The 24,248-nt window shown below is 29.6% G+C and overlaps 1 protein-coding gene across 1 annotated transcript; it reads right to left on the reverse strand.

Moving 5' to 3' along the window:
• Positions 1-20,980: 20,980 nt before the first annotated feature.
• Positions 20,981-21,725, reverse strand: LOC129905701 (uncharacterized). Its single transcript, XM_055981240.1, has 2 exons — positions 21,254-21,725; positions 20,981-21,194 (listed from the first exon to the last, which is right to left on the reverse strand). The coding sequence occupies exons 1-2, from the start codon at positions 21,653-21,655 to the stop codon at positions 21,033-21,035; spliced, it is 564 nt and encodes a 187-aa protein (XP_055837215.1). The 5' UTR covers positions 21,656-21,725; the 3' UTR covers positions 20,981-21,032.
• Positions 21,726-24,248: the final 2,523 nt, after the last annotated feature.

Consider the following 24,248-nt stretch of genomic DNA (forward strand, 5'->3'; position numbering starts at 1 on the left):
ACGTTAGCGTAATGTCATCCACGTACTTTTTTATGGTGTAAGTCATCATACAGTACACAACACACACTGATAGCCTCCCAATGGCCGAGGAAGAACTTTGGCAAAAAGAAATAAAAAACAGGAGACACGCTCATTACTTTGTACTATTTTTCTCCTCCTGCATTTCGATGTGGTGGCTATTTGGAGAGTGATTTATAAGTCCTGTGCCCTGCCATACTTTATTCCAGGTCTCCAAAAAAAAAAAAAGAAACACCGATGTAAAATTTGCATTTTTAATATTATTCCGATTTAATGTTTTTTTTTTTTTTGTCTCCCTCTCCCTATTGTTTGGAGGGGATTGGGAATTGACAGGGGGGATGAAAGCAAGTGTGGAAATATGGTTGAAGTACGAAAATAGCACTATATCGCTCTCCTGGTTGCATTTTTGTAGAAGATTTATACTGAATGCAAATGATACCTACCTTTTACTCCAACTCCAAGCGAAAAGGAAAGGGAACAAGTTGAAAATTCAATTCAGGATTTTTTGGGGGTAGCCAGATAGAAAGAGAGAGAGGTATCATTAAAGGATATTAAAATTGCCATCAGGTTTTTGCTATTTTTAATGGTTTCCCTTCAGACGAGTTGATATTTTATATAATTTTTTTTTTTTTATTTTGACAAACAACAACAAAAAAAGGATTATTATATATTTTGTGCAAATTATTTGTCCGTCTCTAGGCTATATATACAGCTAGACTGGCGAATGGATGCTTGATGCTCATCAGAGGTTGTTTGTTTGCAACAACTATTGAATTCATTCAAGTGTGGTAATTGAGTTTGTATATAGATAGACCGAACCTATCTATATCTATCTACTCTACTGCTGAACATTGTTATCAATTTAATGCAGAACTTAACAATTTTATTGTGCAAGCATAAAATAATAATAAAACACCAGCAAAATGCAAATATATTTCGATTTATCATTTTGCCTGAATGATGATGGTCGTGAAATTGTTCAATTTGATATATTATTTTTTTTTAGTTGTTGTTGTTGTTGGCAAATTAAAAACTTTAACAAAAAAAAAAAAAAAAATTATGAAATCGTGCCCACAGTTTCCGGGCTAGCAATGTCGACAACTATCTGAAAAAAAAAAAAAATACGTGTGATGTGTGACGTGCCGTGAAATAAAACTTAAAAATAAACAAAATAAAAAAAAAACTGTGAGGGATAAAAAAATATTGAAGAGCAATAAACGAATTTATGCATTTAAACCAAATCAAACGATTTTTAATTCTATGTGATCGAGCTTGAGATTCGTTATAGGTGAAGATACGAATATTAAAAACGCATTGATTGCTTAATTCAAGAAGAATTTAGGGACAGGAAGGTACAACTATTTGTTATGAAAAAAATTCAATTTTTTGCAACTTTTCCTACAAATTTTTGTTTAAGAAATTCCTTCAATTTTAAGAGTTTGTCCTTTTTGAGAACTTTTAATAATAGATAATGCATGACATTTTTAGCCTTGTATCTTGTTTGAGAAAAATTATACTTTTAGTAATTTTTTTTATAAATTTATTTAACAAAACTGTCAATTTATTATTTAATACCTTACGTATTAAATGAAATTTCAAGTTTTTTTTAAACAAAAGTTTAAATGTTGCTCATACACCAGAGTGATCGAATATTTTTCTTTTTTTTTCAATTTAAGCCCACGTATTTAGATTCTTGAAGAAAAAGTGTCTTCATAAAGTAAAATGGTTTCAAAGGGAGATGCGACTTCATGAAGAAAAAGTGTCTTTATAAAGTAAAATGGTTTCAAAGGAAGATGCGACTTCATGAAGAAAAAGTGTCTTCATAAAGTAAAATGGTTTCAAAGGGAGATGCGACTTCATGAAGGAAAAGTGTCTTCATAAAGTAAAATGGTTTCAAAGGGAGATGCGACTTCATGAAGGAAAAGTGTCTTCATAAAGTAAAATGGTTTCAAAGGGATATGCGACTTCATTAAGGAAAAGTGTCTATATAAAGTAAAATGGTTTCAAAGGGAGATGCAACTTCATTAAGAAAAAGTGTCTTCATAAAGTAAAATGGTTTCAAAGGGAGATGCGACTTCATGAAGGAAAATTGTCTTCATAAAGTAAAATGGTTTCAAAGGGAGATGCGACTTCATGAAGAAAAAGTGTCTTCATAAAGTAACACGGTTTCAAAGGGAGATGCGACTTCATGAAGAAAAAGTGTCTTCATAAAGTAAAATGGTTTCAAAGGGAGATGCGACTTCATGAAGGAAAAGTGTCTTCATAAAGTAAAATGGTTTCAAAGGGAGATGCGACTTCATGAAGGAAAAGTGTCTTCATAAAGTAAAATGGTTTCAAAGGGAGATGCGACTTCATGAAGGAAAAGTGTCTTCATAAAGTAAAATGGTTTCAAAGGGAGATGCGACTTCATGAAGAAAAAGTGTCTTCATAAAATAAAATGGTTTCAAAGGGAGATGCGACTTCATGAAGGAAAAGTGTCTTCATAAAGTAAAATGGTTTCAAAGGGAGATGCGACTTCATGAAGGAAAAGTGTCTTCATAAAGTAAAATGGTTTCAAAGGGAGATGCGACTTCATGAAGGAAAAGTGTCTTCATAAAGTAAAATGGTTTCAAAGGGAGATGCGACTTCATGAAGGAAAAGTGTCTTCATAAAGTAAAATGGTTTCAAAGGGATATGCGACTTCATTAAGGAAAAGTGTCTATATAAAGTAAAATGGTTTCAAAGGGAGATGCGACTTCATTAAGGAAAAGTGTCTTCATAAAGTAAAATGGTTTCAAAGGGAGATGCAACTTCATGAAGAAAAAGTGTCTTCATAAAGTAAAATGGTATCAAAGGGAGATGCGACTTCATGAAGGAAAAGTGTCTTCATAAAGTAACACGGTTGCAAAGGGTGATGCGACTTCATGAAGGAAAAGTGCGACTTCATGAAGAAAAAGTGTCTTCATAAAGTAAAATGGTTTCAAAGGGAGATGCAACTTCATGAAGAAAAAGTGTCTTCATAAAGTAAAATGGTATCAAAGGGAGATGCGACTTCATGAAGGAAAAGTGTCTTCATAAAGTAACACGGTTGCAAAGGGTGATGCGACTTCATGAAGGAAAAGTGCGACTTCATTAAGGAAAAGTGTCTTCATAAAGTAAAATGGTTTCAAAGGGAGATGCAACTTCATGAAGAAAAAGTGTCTTCATAAAGTAAAATGGTATCAAAGGGAGATGCGACTTCATGAAGGAAAAGTGTCTTCATAAAGTAACACGGTTGCAAAGGGTGATGCGACTTCATGAAGGAAAAGTGCGACTTCATTAAGAAAAAGTGTCTTCATAAAGTAAAATGGTTTCAAAGGGAGATGCGACTTCATGAAGGAAAAGTGTCTTCATAAAGTAAAATGTTATTAAATTGAGATGCGACTTCAGTAAGAAAAAGTGTCTTCATAAAGTAATATGGTTTTAAAGGGAGATGCGACTTCATGAAGGAAAAGTGTCTTCATAAAGTAAAATGTTTTCAAAGGGAGATGCGACTTCATGAAGGAAAAGTGTCTTCATAAAGTAAAATGTTTTCAAAGGGAGATGCGACTTCATGAAGGAAAAGTGTCTTCATAAAGTAAAATGGTATCAAATGGAGATGCGACTTCATTAAGAAAAAGTGTCTTCATAAAGTAATATGGTTTTAAAGGGAGATGCGACTTCATGAAGGAAAAGTGTATTCATAAAGTAAAATGTTTTCAAAGGGAGATGCGACTTCATGAAGGAAAAGTGTCTTCATAAAGTAAAATGGTATCAAAGGGAGATGCGACTTCATGAAGGAAAAGTGTCTTCATAAAGTAAAATGGTTTCAAAGGGAGATGCGACTTCATGGAGGAAAAGTGTCTTCATAAAGTAAAATGGTTTCAAAGGGAGATGCGACTTCATGAAGAAAAAGTGTCTTCATTAAGTAAAATGGTTTCAAAGGTATATGTGACTTCATGAAGAAAAAGTGTCTTCATAAAGTAATATGGTTTCAAAGGGAGATGCGACTTCATGAAGAAAAAGTGTCTTCATAAAGTAAAATGGTTTCAAAAGGAGAAGCGACTTTATGAAGGAAAAGTGTCTTCATAAAGTAAAATGGTTTCAAAAGGAGAAGCGACTTCATGAAGAAAAAGTGTCTTCATAAAGTAAAATGTTTTCAAAGGGAGATGCGACTTCATGAAGAAAAAGTGTCTTCATAAAGTAACACGGTTTCAAAGGGAGATGCGACTTCATGAAGGAAAATTGTCTTCATAAAGTAAAATGGTTTTAAAGGAAGATGCGACTTCATGAAGAAAAAGTGTCTTCATAAAGTAAAATGGTTTCAAAGGGAGATGCGACTTCATGAAGAAAAAGTGTCTTCATAAAGTAACACGGTTTCAAAGGGAGATGCGACTTCATGAAGAAAAAGTGTCTTCATAAAGTAAAATGGTTTCAAAGGGAGATGCGACTTCATGAAGGAAAATTGTCTTCATAAAGTAAAATGGTTTCAAAGGGAGATGCGACTTCATGAAGAAAAAGTGTCTTCATAAAGTAAAATTGTTTCAAAGGGAGATGCGACTTCATGAAGAAAAAGTGTCTTCATTAAGTAAAATGGTTTCAAAGGTATATGTGACTTCATGAAGAAAAAGTGTCTTCATAAAGTAATATGGTTTCAAAGGGAGATGCGACTTCATGAAGAAAAAGTGTCTTCATAAAGTAAAATGGTTTCAAAGGTATATGTGACTTCATGAAGAAAAAGTGTCTTCATAAAGTAATATGGTTTCAAAGGGAGATGCGACTTCATGAAGAAAAAGTGTCTTCATAAAGTAAAATGGTTTCAAAAGGAGAAGCGACTTTATGAAGGAAAAGTGTCTTCATAAAGTAAAATGGTTTCAAAAGGAGAAGCGACTTCATGAAGAAAAAGTGTCTTCATAAAGTAAAATGTTTTCAAAGGGAGATGCGACTTCATGAAGAAAAAGTGTCTTCATAAAGTAACACGGTTTCAAAGGGAGATGCGACTTCATGAAGGAAAAGTGTCTTCATAAAGTAAAATTGTTTCAAAGGGAGATGCGACTTCATGAAGAAAAAGTGTCTTCATTAAGTAAAATGGTTTCAAAGGTATATGTGACTTCATGAAGAAAAAGTGTCTTCATAAAGTAATATGGTTTCAAAGGGAGATGCGACTTCATGAAGAAAAAGTGTCTTCATAAAGTAAAATGGTTTCAAAAGGAGAAGCGACTTTATGAAGGAAAAGTGTCTTCATAAAGTAAAATGGTTTCAAAAGGAGAAGCGACTTCATGAAGAAAAAGTGTCTTCATAAAGTAAAATGTTTTCAAAGGGAGATGCGACTTCATGAAGAAAAAGTGTCTTCATAAAGTAACACGGTTTCAAAGGGAGATGCGACTTCATGAAGGAAAATTGTCTTCATAAAGTAAAATGGTTTTAAAGGAAGATGCGACTTCATGAAGAAAAAGTGTCTTCATAAAGTAAAATGGTTTCAAAGGGAGATGCGACTTCATGAAGAAAAAGTGTCTTCATAAAGTAACACGGTTTCAAAGGGAGATGCGACTTCATGAAGAAAAAGTGTCTTCATAAAGTAAAATGGTTTCAAAGGGAGATGCGACTTCATGAAGGAAAATTGTCTTCATAAAGTAAAATGGTTTCAAAGGTATATGTGACTTCATGAAGAAAAAGTGTCTTCATAAAGTAACACGGTTTCAAAGGGAGATGCGACTTCATGAAGAAAAAGTGTCTTCATAAAGTAAAATGGTTTCAAAGGGAGATGCGACTTCATGAAGAAAAAGTGTCTTCATAAAGTAAAATGGTTTCAAAAGGAGATGCGACTTCATGAAGAAAAAGTGTCTTCATAAAGTAACACGGTTTCAAAGGGAGATGCGACTTCATGAAGAAAAAGTGTCTTCATAAAGTAAAATGGTTTCAAAGGGAGATGCGACTTCATGAAGAAAAAGTGTCTTCATAAAGTAACACGGTTTCAAAGGGAGATGCGACTTCATGAAGGAAAATTGTCTTCATAAAGTAAAATGGTTTCAAAGGGAGATGCGACTTCATGAAGAAAAAGTGTCTTCATACAGTAACACGGTTTCAAAAGGAGATGCGACTTCATGAAGGAAAATTGTCTTCATAAAGTAAAATGGTTTTAAAGGAAGATGCGACTTCATGAAGAAAAAGTGTCTTCATAAAGTAAAATGGTTTCAAAAGGAGATGCGACTTCATGAAGAAAAAGTGTCTTCATAAAGTAACACGGTTTCAAAGGGAGATGCGACTTCATGAAGGAAAAGTGTCTTCATAAAGTAAAATGGTTTCAAAGGGAGATGCGACTTCATAAAGGAAAATTGTCTTCATAAAGTAAAATGGTTTCAAAGGGAGATGCGACTTCATGAAGGAAAATTGTCTTTATAAAGTAAAATGGTTTTAAAGGAAGATGCGACTTCATGAAGAAAAAGTGTCTTCATAAAGTAACACGGTTTCAAAGGGAGATGCGACTTCATGAAGAAAAAGTGTCTTCATAAAGTAAAATGGTTTCAAAGGGAGATGCGACTTCATGAAGAAAAAGTGTCTTCATAAAGTAACACGGTTTCAAAGGGAGATGCGACTTCATGAAGGAAAATTGTCTTCATAAAGTAAAATGGTTTCAAAGGGAGATGCGACTTCATGAAGAAAATGTGTCTTCATAAAGTAACACGGTTTCAAAGGGAGATGCGACTTCATGAAGGAAAATTGTCTTCATAAAGTAAAATGGTTTTAAAGGAAGATGCGACTTCATGAAGAAAAAGTGTCTTCATAAAGTAAAATGGTTTCAAAAGGAGATGCGACTTCATGAAGAAAAAGTGTCTTCATAAAGTAACACGGTTTCAAAGGGAGATTCGACTTCATTAAGAAAAAGTGTCTTAATAAAGTAAAATAGTTTAAAAGGGAGATGCGACTTCATGAAGAAAAAGTGTCTTCATAAATAAAATTGTTTAAAAGGGAGATGCGACTTCATGAAGAAAAAGTGTCTTCATAAAGTAAAATGGTTTCAAAAGGAGATGCGACTTCATGAAGAAAAAGTGTCTTCATAAAGTAACACGGTTTCAAAGGGAGATTCGACTTCATTAAGAAAAAGTGTCTTAATAAAGTAAAATAGTTTAAAAGGGAGATGCGACTTCATGAAGGAAAAGTGTCTTCATAAAATAAAATGGTTTCAAAGGGAGATGCGACTTCATAAAGGAAAAGTGTCTTCATAAAGTAAAACGGTTTCAAAGGGAGATGCGACTTCATGAAGAAAAAGTGTCTTCATAAAGTAACACGGTTTCAAAGGGAAATGCGACTTCATGAAGAAAAAGTGTCTTCATAAAGTAAAATTTTTTTAAAGGAAGATGCGACTTCATGAAGAAAAAGTGTCTTCATAAAGTAACACGGTTTCAGAGGAAGATGCGACTTCATGAAGAAAAAGTGTCTTCATAAAGTAAAATGTTTTCAAAGTTAGACGCGACTTCATGAAGAAAAAGTGCTCCAAATTCCAATGATATTTATCCATAGTAAACTATCTCATATAAACAAAAAATCAATACAAAATCTGATGGTTAAATATGAACATTTGCAAGATAAAATCACTTACCTAACCCAATTTTCATTTCATTTACTTGAGTAGGTACCAAATCACATTAAAAAATTTATAATATAACTTTTGTTAAAAAAATCATACAATAATTTCAATCCATTAGTCTACTTGTCTCCAAAGCACTATTTACCTGAATACATTTTTGTATCCTTTGTAAATAAAATAAGTTGCATTCTTTCAAATTACTTTTAGCAACTGTAAAAGTACATTGTTTGTCCTAGAAAGGTGTCATAGAAATAATAAAAATAAATTCTTGCTATAATCTCACTAAAACATGATATAAGTTCATAAAAATATTTTCAACTTAAAAAAAAAAAAACAAAATGAAAATAATACGTTGTATCACCCTAGTATCCACCAGGTTTAATGTTTAATCCTCATGGGGAAAGACCTAAATTTACTGCATTGCAACAGAGCAACCATACAGAAAAATGCATTCCTCTGCAACACGCAAACACTTAAGCCGATGAAAATAATTTCTGGTGTCTGTTGTTTTTTTTTTTTTCATAATTTAATTTTTTATTTTTGTTTCTTGTTTTTTAGTTTTTTTTTTTATGTTCCTAAGAATTTCAATTGGTCTTAAAAAAAAGAGGATAAAATCACATGCGGCACCATTAACATGCAATCGCTTTTAAGCAGGCAAAAAACCACAGCTCAAAATGTGACAATGTAAATTCCATTCTGTCGCAATAAAATTAGAGTTAATAGAAAAATGCAGTTTCCTGTCAAATAAAAAATTTTCCTCTGGATTCAAAGAAAGAAATAATAATGAAATGAATTTTGACTCTTGCTTTAAAAAATTGTAGGAAAAATAAAATGTTTCGTTTATGGAAAACAAAAATACTCAAAAACCGAAACAATTTTATACTAAATTCCAAATTCTATTCATTTTCCAACCACATGAGTGCGGAGCATTTTTCATTTATTCAATTTCATAAGCCAGAAAATTGCATATCGCATAAATTTTCGGTTTTGAAAAGAAATTGCTTTCTTTCTTTCAAAATTGCAGAATCAGAAAAGTCTAACAATAATTATTTCAGAATTCCAAATAAAGATGCAGTTCAAGTCACTGCATATAACCAACTATAACATAGCATATGAATGATAGAATAAGGAGTGTAGAAACAAATTATGAATACTTCACATCTTTTACTTTGGCTTCCTTCAGCCTTTTGGCATTATTTGGATCTATCCTTTTTTCTCTCATTCTAACACAGATAAAGTCGAAGAAAATTATACTTTCTGTATTACCTTGTAACTAGTTTTTCTTCTTCTTCTCTAGAGGGGTTTTCACAGTATCATTTTAATCAATTAATAATATTTCCCTAGGTTCTCTCTGTGTCTCTTCACTCAATTTGCACATCACATACCCTTTCCATTTTATTAGATATATGGTTTGTACTATAGTCTCGAGCTCATGCCAAAACTACTCTTACAATCTTTTTTACCATTCTATATTATGTTATTAAGTAAAGATGTTACCCTTCGGGGGGATAAAGCAGAATATTAAAAAAATAAAATGCACAACTTGGTTGCATGAACTTGCTTTTGGAAAATGATATACGTAATATAAAATTATTATTAATGTAGGTAACAAAATTAAATTATTTGCCTCAAAAAAGTACTGTTCACAACAATTTTAGATGAGAGGAAATCCGTCTGGACGACAGATTTTTAAATAATTTTGTTTGGATAACCGAAAGCATTTTTAGGAAAATTAGGAAAAGTAAATGATATTATTGACATTATGAAGTATTTTGATACAATTTTTTGAAGTAAAAAAAAAAAAACAAAATGGTGGCTCTACAGCTCTTTAAAGTTGACGCCTCGAGTTTGCGCCATGCCCAGGTCCAGAAAGTTATTTATAATCAAAAAAGACATTTTTTTCCAATAAAATATATTTATATTATATATAAAATATATTTATATATACGCATTGCATGAACCTAATTTAGTCATAAAAAGTGTAAAATAAAAATTAGATACCAAAAACACGAAAAAACACAATGTTTTTTATAAACAAATTGTTAAAAAAAAAATATTTATTGTTACAATTGTATTGAACTTTTAGGTTCATGCAATGGCCAATGAATTAACAAGTCATTTGCAATTTATTTCAAGTCGGTAGCTTAATTAGTTTTTGAGTTGCGTTGCACGGCGCAAAAAAAAAACGCGTTTCGAGAAAAACGCGTTTAAAGTTTTCGTTTTCGTACTGTGGTAGATTCGGAACGCATGGGTTTTGGGACTATCTAGGGACTTATGAGGCTTCATTTAAGGATAAGACCACTGGAAAAAGTGTCTTTGGTTGATAAATGAACTTATTAGTCATATGCAAAAATAAAAGATTCAAGTGGGATTTCCCCCCTTAACGTTTACAATTGTTAATTTATGATTAAATTATCATTTATCACTTATCACTTAGAAATTGCTACTTACTACTTGCCATCATTTATTTTTTTATGATAACGCTTAAAAAATAGATTTAAATAATATACAAAAAAAAATAATTTATTAACAGTGGGATAAATCCTGGTGCAAATGTTTGATAAGGTCTTGGAAATTTAGTTTTCAAATTCAAAACTTGCCCAAAATAATGTAGCAAATAATGTCGTAATTTTGAAATTAAAAAAAAAATCAACCTTCTGGATTTTTGACTTTCTCATAAATGACACGATCGATTTCTATGAAAATTTTTGATTAAATACGTTTTTATAACTCTAATGTTAAAATTAATTTTTAAATACATTCCCCCGCCTCTTTCTCCCCCCCCTCCCAAATGCGCTGGGGTCCATTTTCACCGAGTACGAAGTCATTTGCGGATGATTATCGTATCGGCACTTTTTAGTGCCAAATTAAAAAGAATTAAATAAGTTAAGTAAATGGTGATACGAATATCAAAGGAAGGTCCAAGATTGGGACTGCTTTGTACAAGCATTTATTTTATTAGTGATGAGAACTAACAATTGATTTGAACTATCGATAGTTAGTAACTGAATGATTTAAACTATCGAATAGTTCATTCATTCATTTATTCATACGAATAAAAACTATCGAATAAAATTATCGAATAAAAACTATCAAATAAAAAACTATCGAATAAAGAACTATCGAATGAAAAAACTATTCGATTGAAAATAGTAACTAAATGAATGAATGAATGAATGAATGGTTTCAAACTATCGAATGAATGAATATTTTACAACTATCGATAGTTTGATTGTTTTTATTCGATAGTTCCCATCACTAAGCAATATCTCGCGTAGATTGGAAATATTATGTAAAATTTCATTTTATCAGGAAAGCAATTAAAACTTTATTAACTAAAAAAGATTTCCAATAAATTATTTCTTTAGGTTATTGACAAATCTTAAAACTAATTTTTTGAGTTGGTACTGCTGAAAATTTTACGCCTAAAAATGCAGAATTAAAAAAAAATTAAGTTAATTTTTCGCTGCAATAATATTTTTTGTACACCTTTTGGACTTGAAAAAATGTGAAACTCTTTGCATTAATATAAAAATTACTTCAGTAAAATACACAATTCTCTACAAAAAATGCTTTGGTTATTTTCTCAATGTTCCTACTTCTCAATGTCATCAATTTTTCGGATTAAACTCTTGACTTGTTCAGTATCTTGATCAATATTTTTTTTGGAAATTAAAAATGTGAAATATTTGAGATCTCAATTTTTTTAAATTATAATTAAACTTGAAAAAATGGTCTAGCAAAATAAGACCAACTTTCAAAAATTAGTCTTATTTAACATTAAAGTTGGCCTTTTATTTAACTTTGAAAAAGAAAAAAAAATTGACTCTGATTGGTCTTATTGCGCTTTTATTCGAAAGATTTTTGAGCCATAAATTATAAAAAAAAAATACATGTCGTTAGTTTATATCGTAGTCCAAAAGTGATTTTTTTTAGTTTTCACAGTCCAAGAATGTTTTCTCGACAGACAAAGAAAAACACAATTTTATTTAAAAGAGGCTTTTTAAGTTATAGATAAAATTTCGAAAAGTAACATAGATATTTTTTATGAAACTATCTTATTTTCTTTGCCAGAAATACTACAAATAATAATTTAATGCAAATGATTTTGGTTTTTCCTTTTAGTCAGAAATTTTCATTGTCTAATATTACCTTTAAAAAAGATGTTACACAAATGTTTTGACTCATTGGACGTACATTTTTAAGTTATTGTCTTAACTAGTGAAATTATTTTAAAATGACATACCATTTTTTTTTTATTTTGTGCTCTAAAAAATCTTAATTAGAAAAATTTAGTCATTTAAAAAACTATCAACTTCAGTTTTTTTTTTTAACATTTTTATAGAAGAAATCAAATAACATAATTTCTTTGGAGATCGAGTTACGTAATATAAGAACAAAGTTTAGTCGTTCAAGAAGGAACTTAACGTATTTTTTTATTATTTGAATTTACATTGTTGTTATATAATAGGTAACTACAAGATTTTCTAAGTGTTTCTTCTACCAATTTTCTACATTAATTATTTTTGGCTAATTTTATTTCTTTTTTTAATTCCAATACAAATTCCTTTTAGAGAGTAACAACAAATAAAAATGAATTGAGCAGTTGTATGACGGAAGCTCTTGTATCCTTTTGAATCCTTCTCATATTAGTTTGATGATATCCTTTCCGCTTTTGCTCACACCACATCTTCCTCTTGATGATGCTATAGAGAGTTGGAGCTGGAGGTGTTTGTACTCCATCTCCATCATCCATAGCTAAAGCTCTTTCTCCTATATGTCTTGGTTCTTTTTTTTTTCTTCCTTTGGTTTGAAGTTTAATTCAAATTGAAAACACGATCACTTTCCAACTGAGAAGATACACTTGTGGAATACTAAATGAGAATATACAGAGCCATAGTCATTTGCTTTCGTTCGCATAAGAACCTTATAGCAAACTATAGACGAAGAGGAGTGTAATCTGTATAAGAATGCATACAAACGGTACATGGTTATAGTAGAGAGAAAGTAGAAGTAGTATAAAGCAGTTTTCATCACAAACAAAGAATCCGTTACTATTTTTTGAGGCGATTTTGCGAAGCAACTGTACAAGAATGTTTTACAGCGGATAAGGACGAGTTTGAAATGGAAAATTGTTTTTTTTTTTTTTGTTAATTTTATTTAAGAAGTAACAGGACCTCTCCCATAAACGTACCCCCTACACAACACATTCGAAAGAATACTTTGTAATAGATGCGAAATAGTGTATCCTTGTATCCTATCGTGGTAGTCCTTGTTGAAGGGATAAAGCAAAGTGCCAGAGGAGATGCTTGTTAGTCTATTAAATTATTTCTTGCTAGTTGTACACTCACAACTTTTTTTTTTTTGCTTCCTTTTTTGGTTTTTCATCTTCATTTCTTTTATGGAATTTCCCTCAACAGACGGATTTATTCTTCTTCTTTTTTTTTTTTTTTAGTTAACTAGGAAAAGGGTTTTAGGTGTGTTTGCGTTGAAATTAAAACGATCGAAGGGTGAAATTCACAGAAGAGTGGATACCAAATCAATTTTTTTTATTTTTTGTTCGTCCTTCTTCTACTTTTCCATCAGAATCAACCATGTTGTATACTATTCTGTGTTGTCTATTTGACTTTCGAATTGAAGTTTTAACTGTGGGCTATGAGTGCAAAGCTGGAAAAAAAAATAAATATACCAAATGAAATAAAATACAAATTTTCAACAATTTCTGTTAATTGCTATAAAGCTAAGGGCAAGCAAAAAAACAGCTTGTATAAACCATCGAAGGTAGATGGATGGTGTGTGTGTGTGTTTATACACAACAAACGAAAAGGTTTTATTTGTTTAGGAATTTATTTTATTTGTGTTGGATTTTTCGATTAAGTTTGAAGCTTGAAGGTTCGTTAAAAAATAGTTTACTCTTGTTCATTCATTCGTTGGTAGATACTTTATATCGCGGTTTAGTGGAGAAAAATAAGATATGCTGTGCAGGTATCATAAACAAATACTGATTTTAAACTGAAAATTCGAAATTTGACTTTTTAGGTATTTGGTGGAAATAAAAAAAAAATACCAACTTGATCAAATCGTTAGCTACTTCCAAGAATTAATTTTTTTTTTAATTGTTATAACTCTGTCAAACAGCATACAACATTCTGAAATTATTACATTTTTCTAGTAAATAAGCTCTTACGATTTTGATTTCAATCATGTACACGACGTGTCACACGTAAATATTGCTCTTATAATAAAATTCGATAAAAATGTTGAAGCGTCTCAGGTTTGAATTAATAAGTTATGTAATTTAATTTTATTAAAACAAATATTTTAAAAATATAATTTTTAATGATAGGTACTGATATCCAAACGAAGAATATTAATTTATTTATTTCGAGCAGTTTTTTGAAAAAAAAAAAAAAATTTTACACAAGATGTCCCAAAAGTAATGAATGATCGAAATTAAATAAACTGAAAACCCAATTTAAGGGCTCTCAAGATTTAATCCTAAATTCATACTTATTTCTTGTAAAATTTGTAAAAAAATAAACCAACTTTGCTTCTCCAGTCCACAATTGATTTTTAGTTTTTTACAATTTTTCCACTAAAACATGGTGTTGTGGGAAACAAGTAATTTATAAAAAACATTTTTGCTTGCGATAAAGATATGTTCGTTAGGACATGTTTTGGATTCGTAAAATAAATCGAAGAAATGACAAAGAGAAGAAGAAATTAATATCGAGAATGCTAAAATAAGTGTTTGGGTAGTCAGTCGTACCTAATATTAAAATTTTTAAAACCAACATTTGGATTTTTTAAGAATATTACATTTATTTTTTAAAACTTTTAAAGGAGACGATACCATGTTTTTTCTTTTAATTTAAAAAACATTATTTCAAAAAACAACTAAATATTTTTTATATCCATTGTTTTTATAAAAAAAAAATTCTAAAATATTTTTTTTGTAGATATATAAGAAATTAACTGGCATACATTCCTACTTAGTTTCAAAAAGATGTTTTATTTATTTTAAAAACAATTTTCGAATTTTTTTTCAACATTTTTTACATTTACATTTTCTAAAATAAAACAAAAATTAGGTACCTACACATTAAATTTTTTAATCAATACCAGAGAAGACTTTATCATTCTAAGCAACTTTTATCATTTATTTTTTACGTCATTGTTTAAATAACACTCAATTTCTTACAAAAAAAAAACTAAAATTTCAAAAAAATAATAATGAAACTTTTTTTCAAAAAAAAAAAATCGATTCATGAAAAAATTGAAGGCCGGCGCACAGTGGGGCAGAATAGGTCGATTTGTGATATTAATTACTTCTACTAATAATAAGACATATTTTGTCACTTTATTTGGTTTTGTAACTAAAGTTAACAGACTTCTTGAATTTTATGAACTTTTTTCCATTGAAATTTTTATTTTTCTCCAGGAAATTAAGTAAGGGGACAAATTTATTAATACATTTGAAAAAAGCTATAATTTTGAATTATGTTTTTTTTGTTTAAAAAGTGAACTTTATTTTAAGAAATAGTTCTTCAGTTTAACCTAAGAAAAAAATTGTATGGGATGGGGGCTGTATCACCCCTCGTTCCGGTGGGAGGGGCAATTTTCTGAAAATTTAACCTTAAATAAAAAAAAAATGCATAAAATCAAGAAAAAGACATAGAATACTGTGCAATAGCTTTTTTGAAAGCTTATTTTGTATTATTTCAAATGCTTTTCGATTAAAGTAGTTTTCGCGAATACTTTTTGTGAAATAAAATTTCAAAGTCAAAACTTTGAAAAAAATTGTCAAATTTGATGTTCAAGTTATTTTTTTTTTTCAAATTTGCTTAGTGAGGTGGGACTTTTTTTTTAAAAACCTTATAGCCGCAACAATTTTAATTCGAAAAAAATAATAATAAATTAAACTAAAAAATATTTTAATAAAAAAAAAAAGTAAAAAACAAAAGCACTAACTTTATATGACAAATCGCCCTGTTTCACGAAACTTCTTATAATACCTAAAATAAAAAAAAAAACAACTTTTAAAAAGAAAAAAAAAACATTGTTTAAAAGTAATCAGTGCATGATTGTCAAAAAAGAATGATTTTGTAATTTATTTTAATAAAATCAAAAAAGCACTTTCTTTAAAAAAAAAAACCGTTTTTTGATGTTCAAAATTTCATTAAAAATATTTTAGGCAACTGAATTTTTACTCTAAAACTCTCAACTTCAACCGCATGAATAAACATAAATCAAAGACTTTGAACAAAACAAATATGCTCATCTTATCAATTTTACTGTTAAGTTTAGAAATCGTGATCTTTTTTTTCCATAGCTTTAGTTTAAAAAATAACCTTTATATCACCACACTATATGGGGCTGCCCCACTGTGCGGCGTTTATCGATTTTCAATTTTCGAGTCTTCTCTAGAATTTTCCGTATCTGATCAATGATAAACTTCCCATGTCGGAAGCCACACAAGTGAGTTCCAATTAGATCATCAGTAAACTTTGCCTACAACTTCTGCAAAATATTTTCAATAAAAAAAATGTTCCACATACGCCACAGTGACCAAATTAAAAATATTTTTTTTTTCTCTGACCAAATGAGGTTACTTTTTGAACATTTAAGTCGATCTTTTTTAATGTTTTTGTAAAAATAAACATAAATAATGGTAAAATATTTTTTTTCATATTTCATATTTATTTATTTCAAAATTGCTTACAATGTAGGACATAAGTCTGATAAAGTATTGAAAGCCTTTAAATTATTATATTAAGGAAATTCGAATTAAGTAAAGTGTATATATAAATAATAATAATACTATAGCAGTGGGCTTATTTACAAACATATTTTTAAGAAGAAGAAGAAAGAAAAAAAAAATAGGTTTACAATAAGAAAAATAAAAAATAAAATATTACAAACATAAAAAATAAAAAATCGATACAATTTTTCAATAATTTGCCAAATAGTTAAAAAGTAAACATTTAAATCTTCTTGTGCTTCTAACACTTCTCATAGCAATAGGCAGGGAGTCCCAAAGACGAATAACATGAACAAAGAATTGGCGCTCAGTAATAAGGTAATTGTATCGTGGTATAATAAAAGTTAAGGACCTTGTAGAATGAGGGAAATTTAGCTTACCATGTAGATAGTCAGGTGGTTTTGTTTGAATGATTTCATGTAGATAACTAAGCTACACTGAGGGAAAAAACAACTTAAAATCAACGAAAACTATTTTTCGGAATGATTTTGCGTTGAAGACGAAAATTTTGAAATCAAAGTAGAACATCGTTAGTTTAAAGTGGTTTGCCGTTATAAAACATCTTTAAATCAAAGTTGTTTCAACTTTGAAAAAAAGCATCAATTTATTAAAAAAAAAAAAGCAAAAATTGGCAGCCGCTGGGGATCGAACCTACAAGTCTTGGGTCTCTAGGCGAATGCTTTACCAACGTGCTATCTCACTGTTAGAAATAAGGGTGATAAAATGCAACACAAGCTAAAGTCCGACAAAAATAAAATTTTTTTTTACGTTGTATATTACATATTACATTTTGCGTTGCGTTTTTTCCCTCAGTGTACAACCGGAAATTCGCACCGCAAAGGAAGATACGTGATCAAAGCGTCTTAGATTATAAATATAGCGGGCAATGTTGTTGTATGCAACATTTAATTTGCGGCTAGTAGATGAATCCAGGTTGCATACAATTTCGCATCCATATAAGATAATTGGCAACAAGAGAGTTTTAGCAAGAAGTTTTCATATCGATCATCAAGCCCAATTATAAATTATCAAAAGTTAAATATATATGATCAAAAACCAATATACAAGAAGTAATTTGGTTTTTGTGGGAACGAAGCTTCTAATAACTTGGAGAGCACGAAGACTACCATATACTTTATCAATTCCACTGTTAATATGATCATTTAATGTGAGCAAGCGATTGAAAACTATTCCGAGATTTCTAGCGTTGCTGACATATTCAATAGCTTCATCTTCAAGCTTTAACGAACTTAACCAGGGGCTTAATTTAAAAAAAAAAACAAGCTCTAGAATTACGATCATAATTCTAGATGTTGTTAATATCACCATTAAATCGTTGAAAAGTAAGGACCCAAAATTTTACAAGACAGATTTAATTAAACCTCTTCTTATGATTTATTTTGTTTTGGCATAAAACATGATAAAAGAGTCTTGTAGCGTGATAAAATTTTAATTTTGTTACCCAGAGCAACTAAAATAATGATCCTACTTGATGTTGTCTAGCAAAAAAAAAAAAAGTTAAATATGTGTGGTTTGCCCTTTTACTATATTCATTGGCCCTGAATTGATTTTCATAAATTTAATTTTTTTTTATAATGCAAATTATTGCAGGTCTCCCTATAAAGAAACAACGAAAAAACAGACGAGGAAGAAATCCTTTTACAAGAAAGTCCTTTTGAAACTTGAAAAGACCTCTTCCACTCTTCCTGGCTTCTTGTACAGCTTCTTGTGTTGTTGGTTGGTTGGGACTTGGGATTATGAAAATGAGAAAATCCATGTTTCTATGGAACCTGCCTTAATCTTTTATGAATATTAATTGGTAAAGTTTCCTCTCCCGCAACCATACTTTTTTTTTTGTATATTATCTATTTTTCTTCCTGTCGCGCTTGTGGTTTATTTTTTTTTTTTTTTGTTTAAATTTTTTTTTGTTCATTTTAATTTTGTGTCCTTAATATTATATCCTTCTTCTGGAGCATCAAGTGCCACCAAAGTTGTCGTCGTCGTTGTCGCATCGTGGTTGTCGATGTCATCACTGTGTTTTATATGAGAAATTTAAGAGAGTGTGAGAGGGCAAAAGAAATTGAAACTTCTAATTAATGCTTCGAAGAGCTATGTGCTGCTTCCCGTTGAATCCAAGCAGGCAGGAGTATAAAGTAGTTGTAAGGCAGCACAGGCAGAAAATAAAAGGAACAAAAGGATATGATTTCTTTAGTCCTTAGTTTATGTTTTCTTTTGCTGCTCTTTTTTTTGTATTGGTATAAGCCAGACAGCCTGGAATATTTCAAAATAAACGAAAAACAAAAAAAAACGCGACAAAGACACCCAACGATTGAGGTGTGCATCAGTATTTTGTCTCGAAAGACGACATCTCAGGAAGAAAGCAGGTAAGTCAGGTTATTATTATTAGTAAAAGGGGATAGGTTGAGTTCTATTTTCTTTATTTTTGCGGAAAACTCTACAACGACAGGTTTTTTTTGTATAAGAATTTTCTTCTTATTTTTTTTTTTTTTATTTTTTTTTGCCAATTCATGCAACAAAGCTGATTATTGTCGCGTATTAATCAATTTGCTTTGCAAAATTTTACAATAGCTCTCTTTCGCTTTTGAAAGAGAAAACCATGATTAGTATATAGATCCTTTAATTAGACAGAATTTGAGAGTTGAGGGAGCAAAAGAGATGTTGTAATTGGCAAAATATTATAACATAAAGTAGGAAAAGGATTTCATATTTTCTTTTCTTATTTTTTATCCCCATACACATAAATATCCTTAAAAATTGTGGTGAAAATTCTTATAAAATAAAGGATGATCTTTTAATTAGTTTGTGTCTATAGTGTGTTTGGGACATTGTAATTATAAATTTATAATCAAAGTTTGAGGTACTAAAAAGACAAAAATTAGTGATACCGTGACTGCGGAACCTGTTTTTGAATATCTAATTAAATTGTAAGGTATAAGTGCTTTCCCCTTTTAAGCTGAATATTTGATACATATACTATGTTTTCTCTCTGGCCAACAGAAATTGAGAAATCGCAATAATTTCAAAATAAAAAAATAATAATAAATAAAATTGGGAAGAACGGTGAATCCACCCCAATCACAATTCTTCCAAATGATACCTCAAATGTCCGTACATTAAAAGAATTTAAATTATTAAAAATGTCAAAAAATTGTAAAAAGATCAGAAACATGATTGACGAAAAAAATTTGAAATAAAAAAAAATATATTTGTTGCAAATAAAAAAAACTTGCATTTAAAAAATATTTATTGCTACTGAAAAAAATGTACATTAAAAAAATTTGTAGTCCAAATAAAAATTTGTCAGCATTGAAGAAAAAAAAATTCAATGCAAAATGTGTGCATTAAATAATATTTTTTTTTTTTTTTTTGAAATATTCGTCGATTTTCTTACAATTTTGGAGACTATAATTTGAACCTAATGTATGGTCCAAATAGCCAAAATTGTAAGAAATTCGGCGATATATTATAAAAACATATATTTAGTTCAGTTAGTTTGTGTTTGCAAAAGTTTTTTTTTAATGCAAAATATTTTTATTTGCATTAATTTTTTTTAATGCAATTTTTCAGTAGCAATAAATTTTTTTTCAATTTTTTTTTTTACTTGTGATATGCATATGTACTATTATAGGGCAAGTTAAGGATTCGAAAAAAATATCGAACTCGAGATAACAATTTTACATGACATTACGATGATAGAGAATGACAAAAAAATTGTCCGGCAATTCTGTCTGTCTGTGTGTACCTCAAGCTACAGCCTAAGCTAATGGAACGATTTTCTTCAAACTTAGTTGTTAACAGTTTTGGATGATTCCCTAGAGGACAAAGTGAAATTTTTTTTAGGACCAAAACAAACGGTACCTGTGATATAACGGAAATAGAAAAGTTACTTTTTTTCAAAAAAGGCTCTAACGATTTTGATTAAAATTTTGTGTGTAGAGTAACATAAAAAGCTTTCTTTGAAAAAAAAAAAAAATATTTTTTTTGTACCATTATTAACGGTACCTGCCATAGAACGGTGTTTTTGATTTATGAATTTTTCTTAAACGACAAAACAGATTTCGTCCAAAATTTTTGCTTACAAACTTCAAAACAAACGTTATATAAACATTTTTTAAATTTTTTCAAAAAACACATTTTTAGATTTTTAAAAAATATTTCAAATTTTTTTTTCGAAAATTCGATTTTTTGAAAACGGGTTGATGAATTTTATAGAAATTTCGTTTTAATGCTTTGAATATTATTTTCTTAAATATGGCATACCAACTTTTTTTTGAAAAATGTTAGAAAATATTTTTATATATAAAAAATTATTTTTTTAAATTTCGAATTTTTTTTTTTTTTTTAAATATCAAATTTTAAATTTTCCTTAATTTTTTTCAGTGAAAAGCTTTAACATTAGAGTAATTTTTACTAAAGAGCAAGTACGTGCAAACCCAGTCGTGGATTTTATTTTTTTTTGTAATGGAAATCAAATGCATTAAAAAAAAACATTATTTTTGAAACCCTGGATCAGAAATTAGTTTATTATTATTAAAATGTTCCAAATACTCATTTTTGGTCAAAAATTGAAACATTAATTGAAATAAAACTCCAAATTTTGTTCCCTGATACCTTTATTCACACAAATCTCAATTAATATGTAATAATTTACAAGCTCTTCAATACTTTGCAAACTCCTTCAGAGTATGAATCGTGGTGTGATACAACAGCTGTATCGCAAATAGCCTTCAATGCAAAGCTGGCAAAAGTAGACCAGGAGAAGCCATTGGCTTCAACTGACTTAACGTAGTTCCTTAGAGCAACAGAGTTCTAGAAAAAAAAAACGTAAATCAATCTTGTTCAAAATTTCTCAAATCACTATAACTTACCACAGCCTTGTTCAACAAGTCCTTGAATTCAGGATCGTTCAAAATAGCATAAACCTTAGCGAATTTAGGATTTGAAGACAATTTAGACATAACATATGAATTGATCTTGGACCATGGGATTTCTTCAAAAATTTCATGAGCAATACTGCTCAATGAACGACCTTCAGGTTGATTTTCCAAATCATCAAGAGCATCATTGAAACATTCAATGATTTCGTACAAATCATTGCCAGAAGCATTTTCATTCAAATAATCAACAACATTGATGAATTCCTCGCTGTTACTAAATTTAGCTGGCTCCTCAACAACATCAGCGGAATAAGGTACTGGATAGACTCCCAATTTGACATCAGCTGAAACAACTGCTGCTACAATGAGCAATACAAAACAAGCGGCGCGCATTTTTGATTTAAAAATAAACTAACTCTGGATAAAATTTCTTTACAAAGACTAAAAATTTAACTAAAGGTTTTTAGTTTATATAGGACAAAAATTGTTGTTTGTGGGTTTTGTTATTTTGAATTGAATGGCAATTGTCTTTAGTGCATTGTCAACACATTTTTATCATTTTAATACAGACAACTTGAGATTACGCGAAAGTACGTTAAGTGGTATTTTAAACGTGTGACATATCCCCATAGATGATTTATACTGGCTTGAGTCTTGATTTTACGAAGAGGTTCATCATGAAATATGAGTGGCACGAGTAAAACTTATTGCACGTGCAATTATTTTTGCACTGATATACCAACACTTAATGAAAAAAAAAAAAACAAAATTATTAGCAGCATATGGGTGGTTGGAAAATTTAAGATAAATGGTATATGAAAGGGGAAAAATAAATTCCCCACAAACAAATACAATTTTTTTATTTTTTATTTTTATCTTTTACAAAAATGGTTGGATTTTAGAAAAACTTGGTTAAAAATTACTTTGTTACGTTTTCTATCTATTTTAAATGATTTTTGAGCAAAGAATGTTTGGATTTTTGACGAATTTAATTTGAAAAAATAGCCTATTTTTCAATCAAAAAAGTTAGCGAAAAAATTTTTGATTTTTGAAAAGTTTGGATTTTATCGGGATTAAAACCTTTCATTTTAGATTGTGTGGAAAAACTATACTATACTTATAATAAAAAATCGATTTTTCCGTAAATGACAGTAATATTGGCGAGAAATATTTTTCTATAGAAACCAAATTAAACTTTTCTAATGGCCGTTGACCTTCTTAATTTGAATCTACCATTAGAATAGCTCTAAAGTGCAACAGTTTTGAGATATTAAATTTCGAACGTCCGAAACACTATTTTTGTGATGTTTTGGCATGGTAATATCTCAAAAACGTGATGTTATAGAATTTTTCTGACTTCGGATTCGAGCTCAGAGCACAAAAAACCATTAGAAAAATATACTTTGATTTACATATATAAAAAAAAAATCTTTTTGACTAGTGAAATCGTAAAGGGCAGAAAAAATAGAATTAAAAAAAATCGTATTTTTGCATTTTTCTCAATAATTTTGAGGTTATATAAAAAAATGATATAAGAAAAAGTTGTAGACATTTTTACTATCTACAACTTTTGCCTTTGACTTTTTTCAATAGGAAGTCTACTTTTGACAGAAATTGTAAAAATCCACGATTTTTGACACCCACACAACTTTTCTTCCCACCCACCCCTTTCCCACCAATTTGTTTGTGGGCAGTTTATTTTTCCCCTTTCATTAACCATTTACAATAAATTTTCCCACCAAAAGTATACATATATCCATATAAAGTACATATATCCAGAAAATTCATTATTCAATAACCCAGAAAACCTAAAATTCCGATAACCCAAAATACCGAAAACCCAGGTTCTAAAAATTCCGAGTCCCAGAACTTGAAATCCAAAAACCCTAAATCTCGAAAATTTAAAATCAAGAAAAACTACAATCCTAAAAACTCCGCAAATTTAAAAAAACAGATTACTGAAAATTTTGAATCCCGGAAACCTGGCATCCCAAAAAAAACAAAAATCCCGAAAAATTAAAACCCAGATTTTGAAAACTCTGAATCCCGGAAAAATGAAACCCCGCAAACCCAAAATCTAGAAAATTGAAAACCCCGAAAACCAAAAAATCAAAAACCCATCAAAATTTAAAACCCAAATTCTTGAAAATTCCGAATCCCAGAAACCTGAAATCCCGAAAATCGTACTTTTAGAAAATTCAAAATCCCGAAAACTCAAAAATCAAAAATATCGAAAACTTAAAATCCAGAAAAACAAAAAGTCCGAAAATAAAAAGATAGGAAAAGTAAGAAAAATTGTCTACTGCCTGAAATTTGCGCAAATTGTTCCTTTTAAAATATTTTGGCAGAATTTGAATTTTTTTTTTGTGGGATAATGGATTTTCTTGATTTCGGGTATTCGTGATAAATACAAAGAAAATACAATGGTCTCATTAAAAACAGAAACAAAGTACATATTATATCTGGGCTATTTTTAAAGCTTTTTAAGTTGATTTTTTTGAAATAGAAAAAATCTGTACTACTTGCAATTTCAAAAATTTCATGATATGTATTATAAATAAAAGACGTATAAATTTAATGATAAAATTTTGTTCATATAACAATTTATTTCAAGAACATCAAATATTTTAACACCTGGATTGTTAAGATTTAAAATTTAATTTGGTGTGTAAAATAACAAAACAAAACAAAAAATATTCTTTCGATTTATTTCAAGTTCTCAAGTGGACACTTTAAAGAGTAAGTTGTCTGGTAAGTGTTGTATGCCAAAAGTACTTGAAATTTTAATTAATTTATTGCAAGCTAAACTGCGTAGATTTGTGTCAATATTATTGTACAAGTACAAATTTTATTGATGTCGCGTGCGAATTTCTTAAAGATATTAATTCAAAATGTCAAGTTGGAGGGAGATAAGGGTAACGCTACAGTCACACCCGATTATTGTCTTATAAAACAATATTTTTAAAATACCTTCTACCAAAAAATG

This window comes from Episyrphus balteatus, chromosome 1 (assembly GCF_945859705.1).
Source record: "Episyrphus balteatus chromosome 1, idEpiBalt1.1, whole genome shotgun sequence".
Classification (NCBI taxonomy): domain Eukaryota; kingdom Metazoa; phylum Arthropoda; class Insecta; order Diptera; family Syrphidae; genus Episyrphus; species Episyrphus balteatus.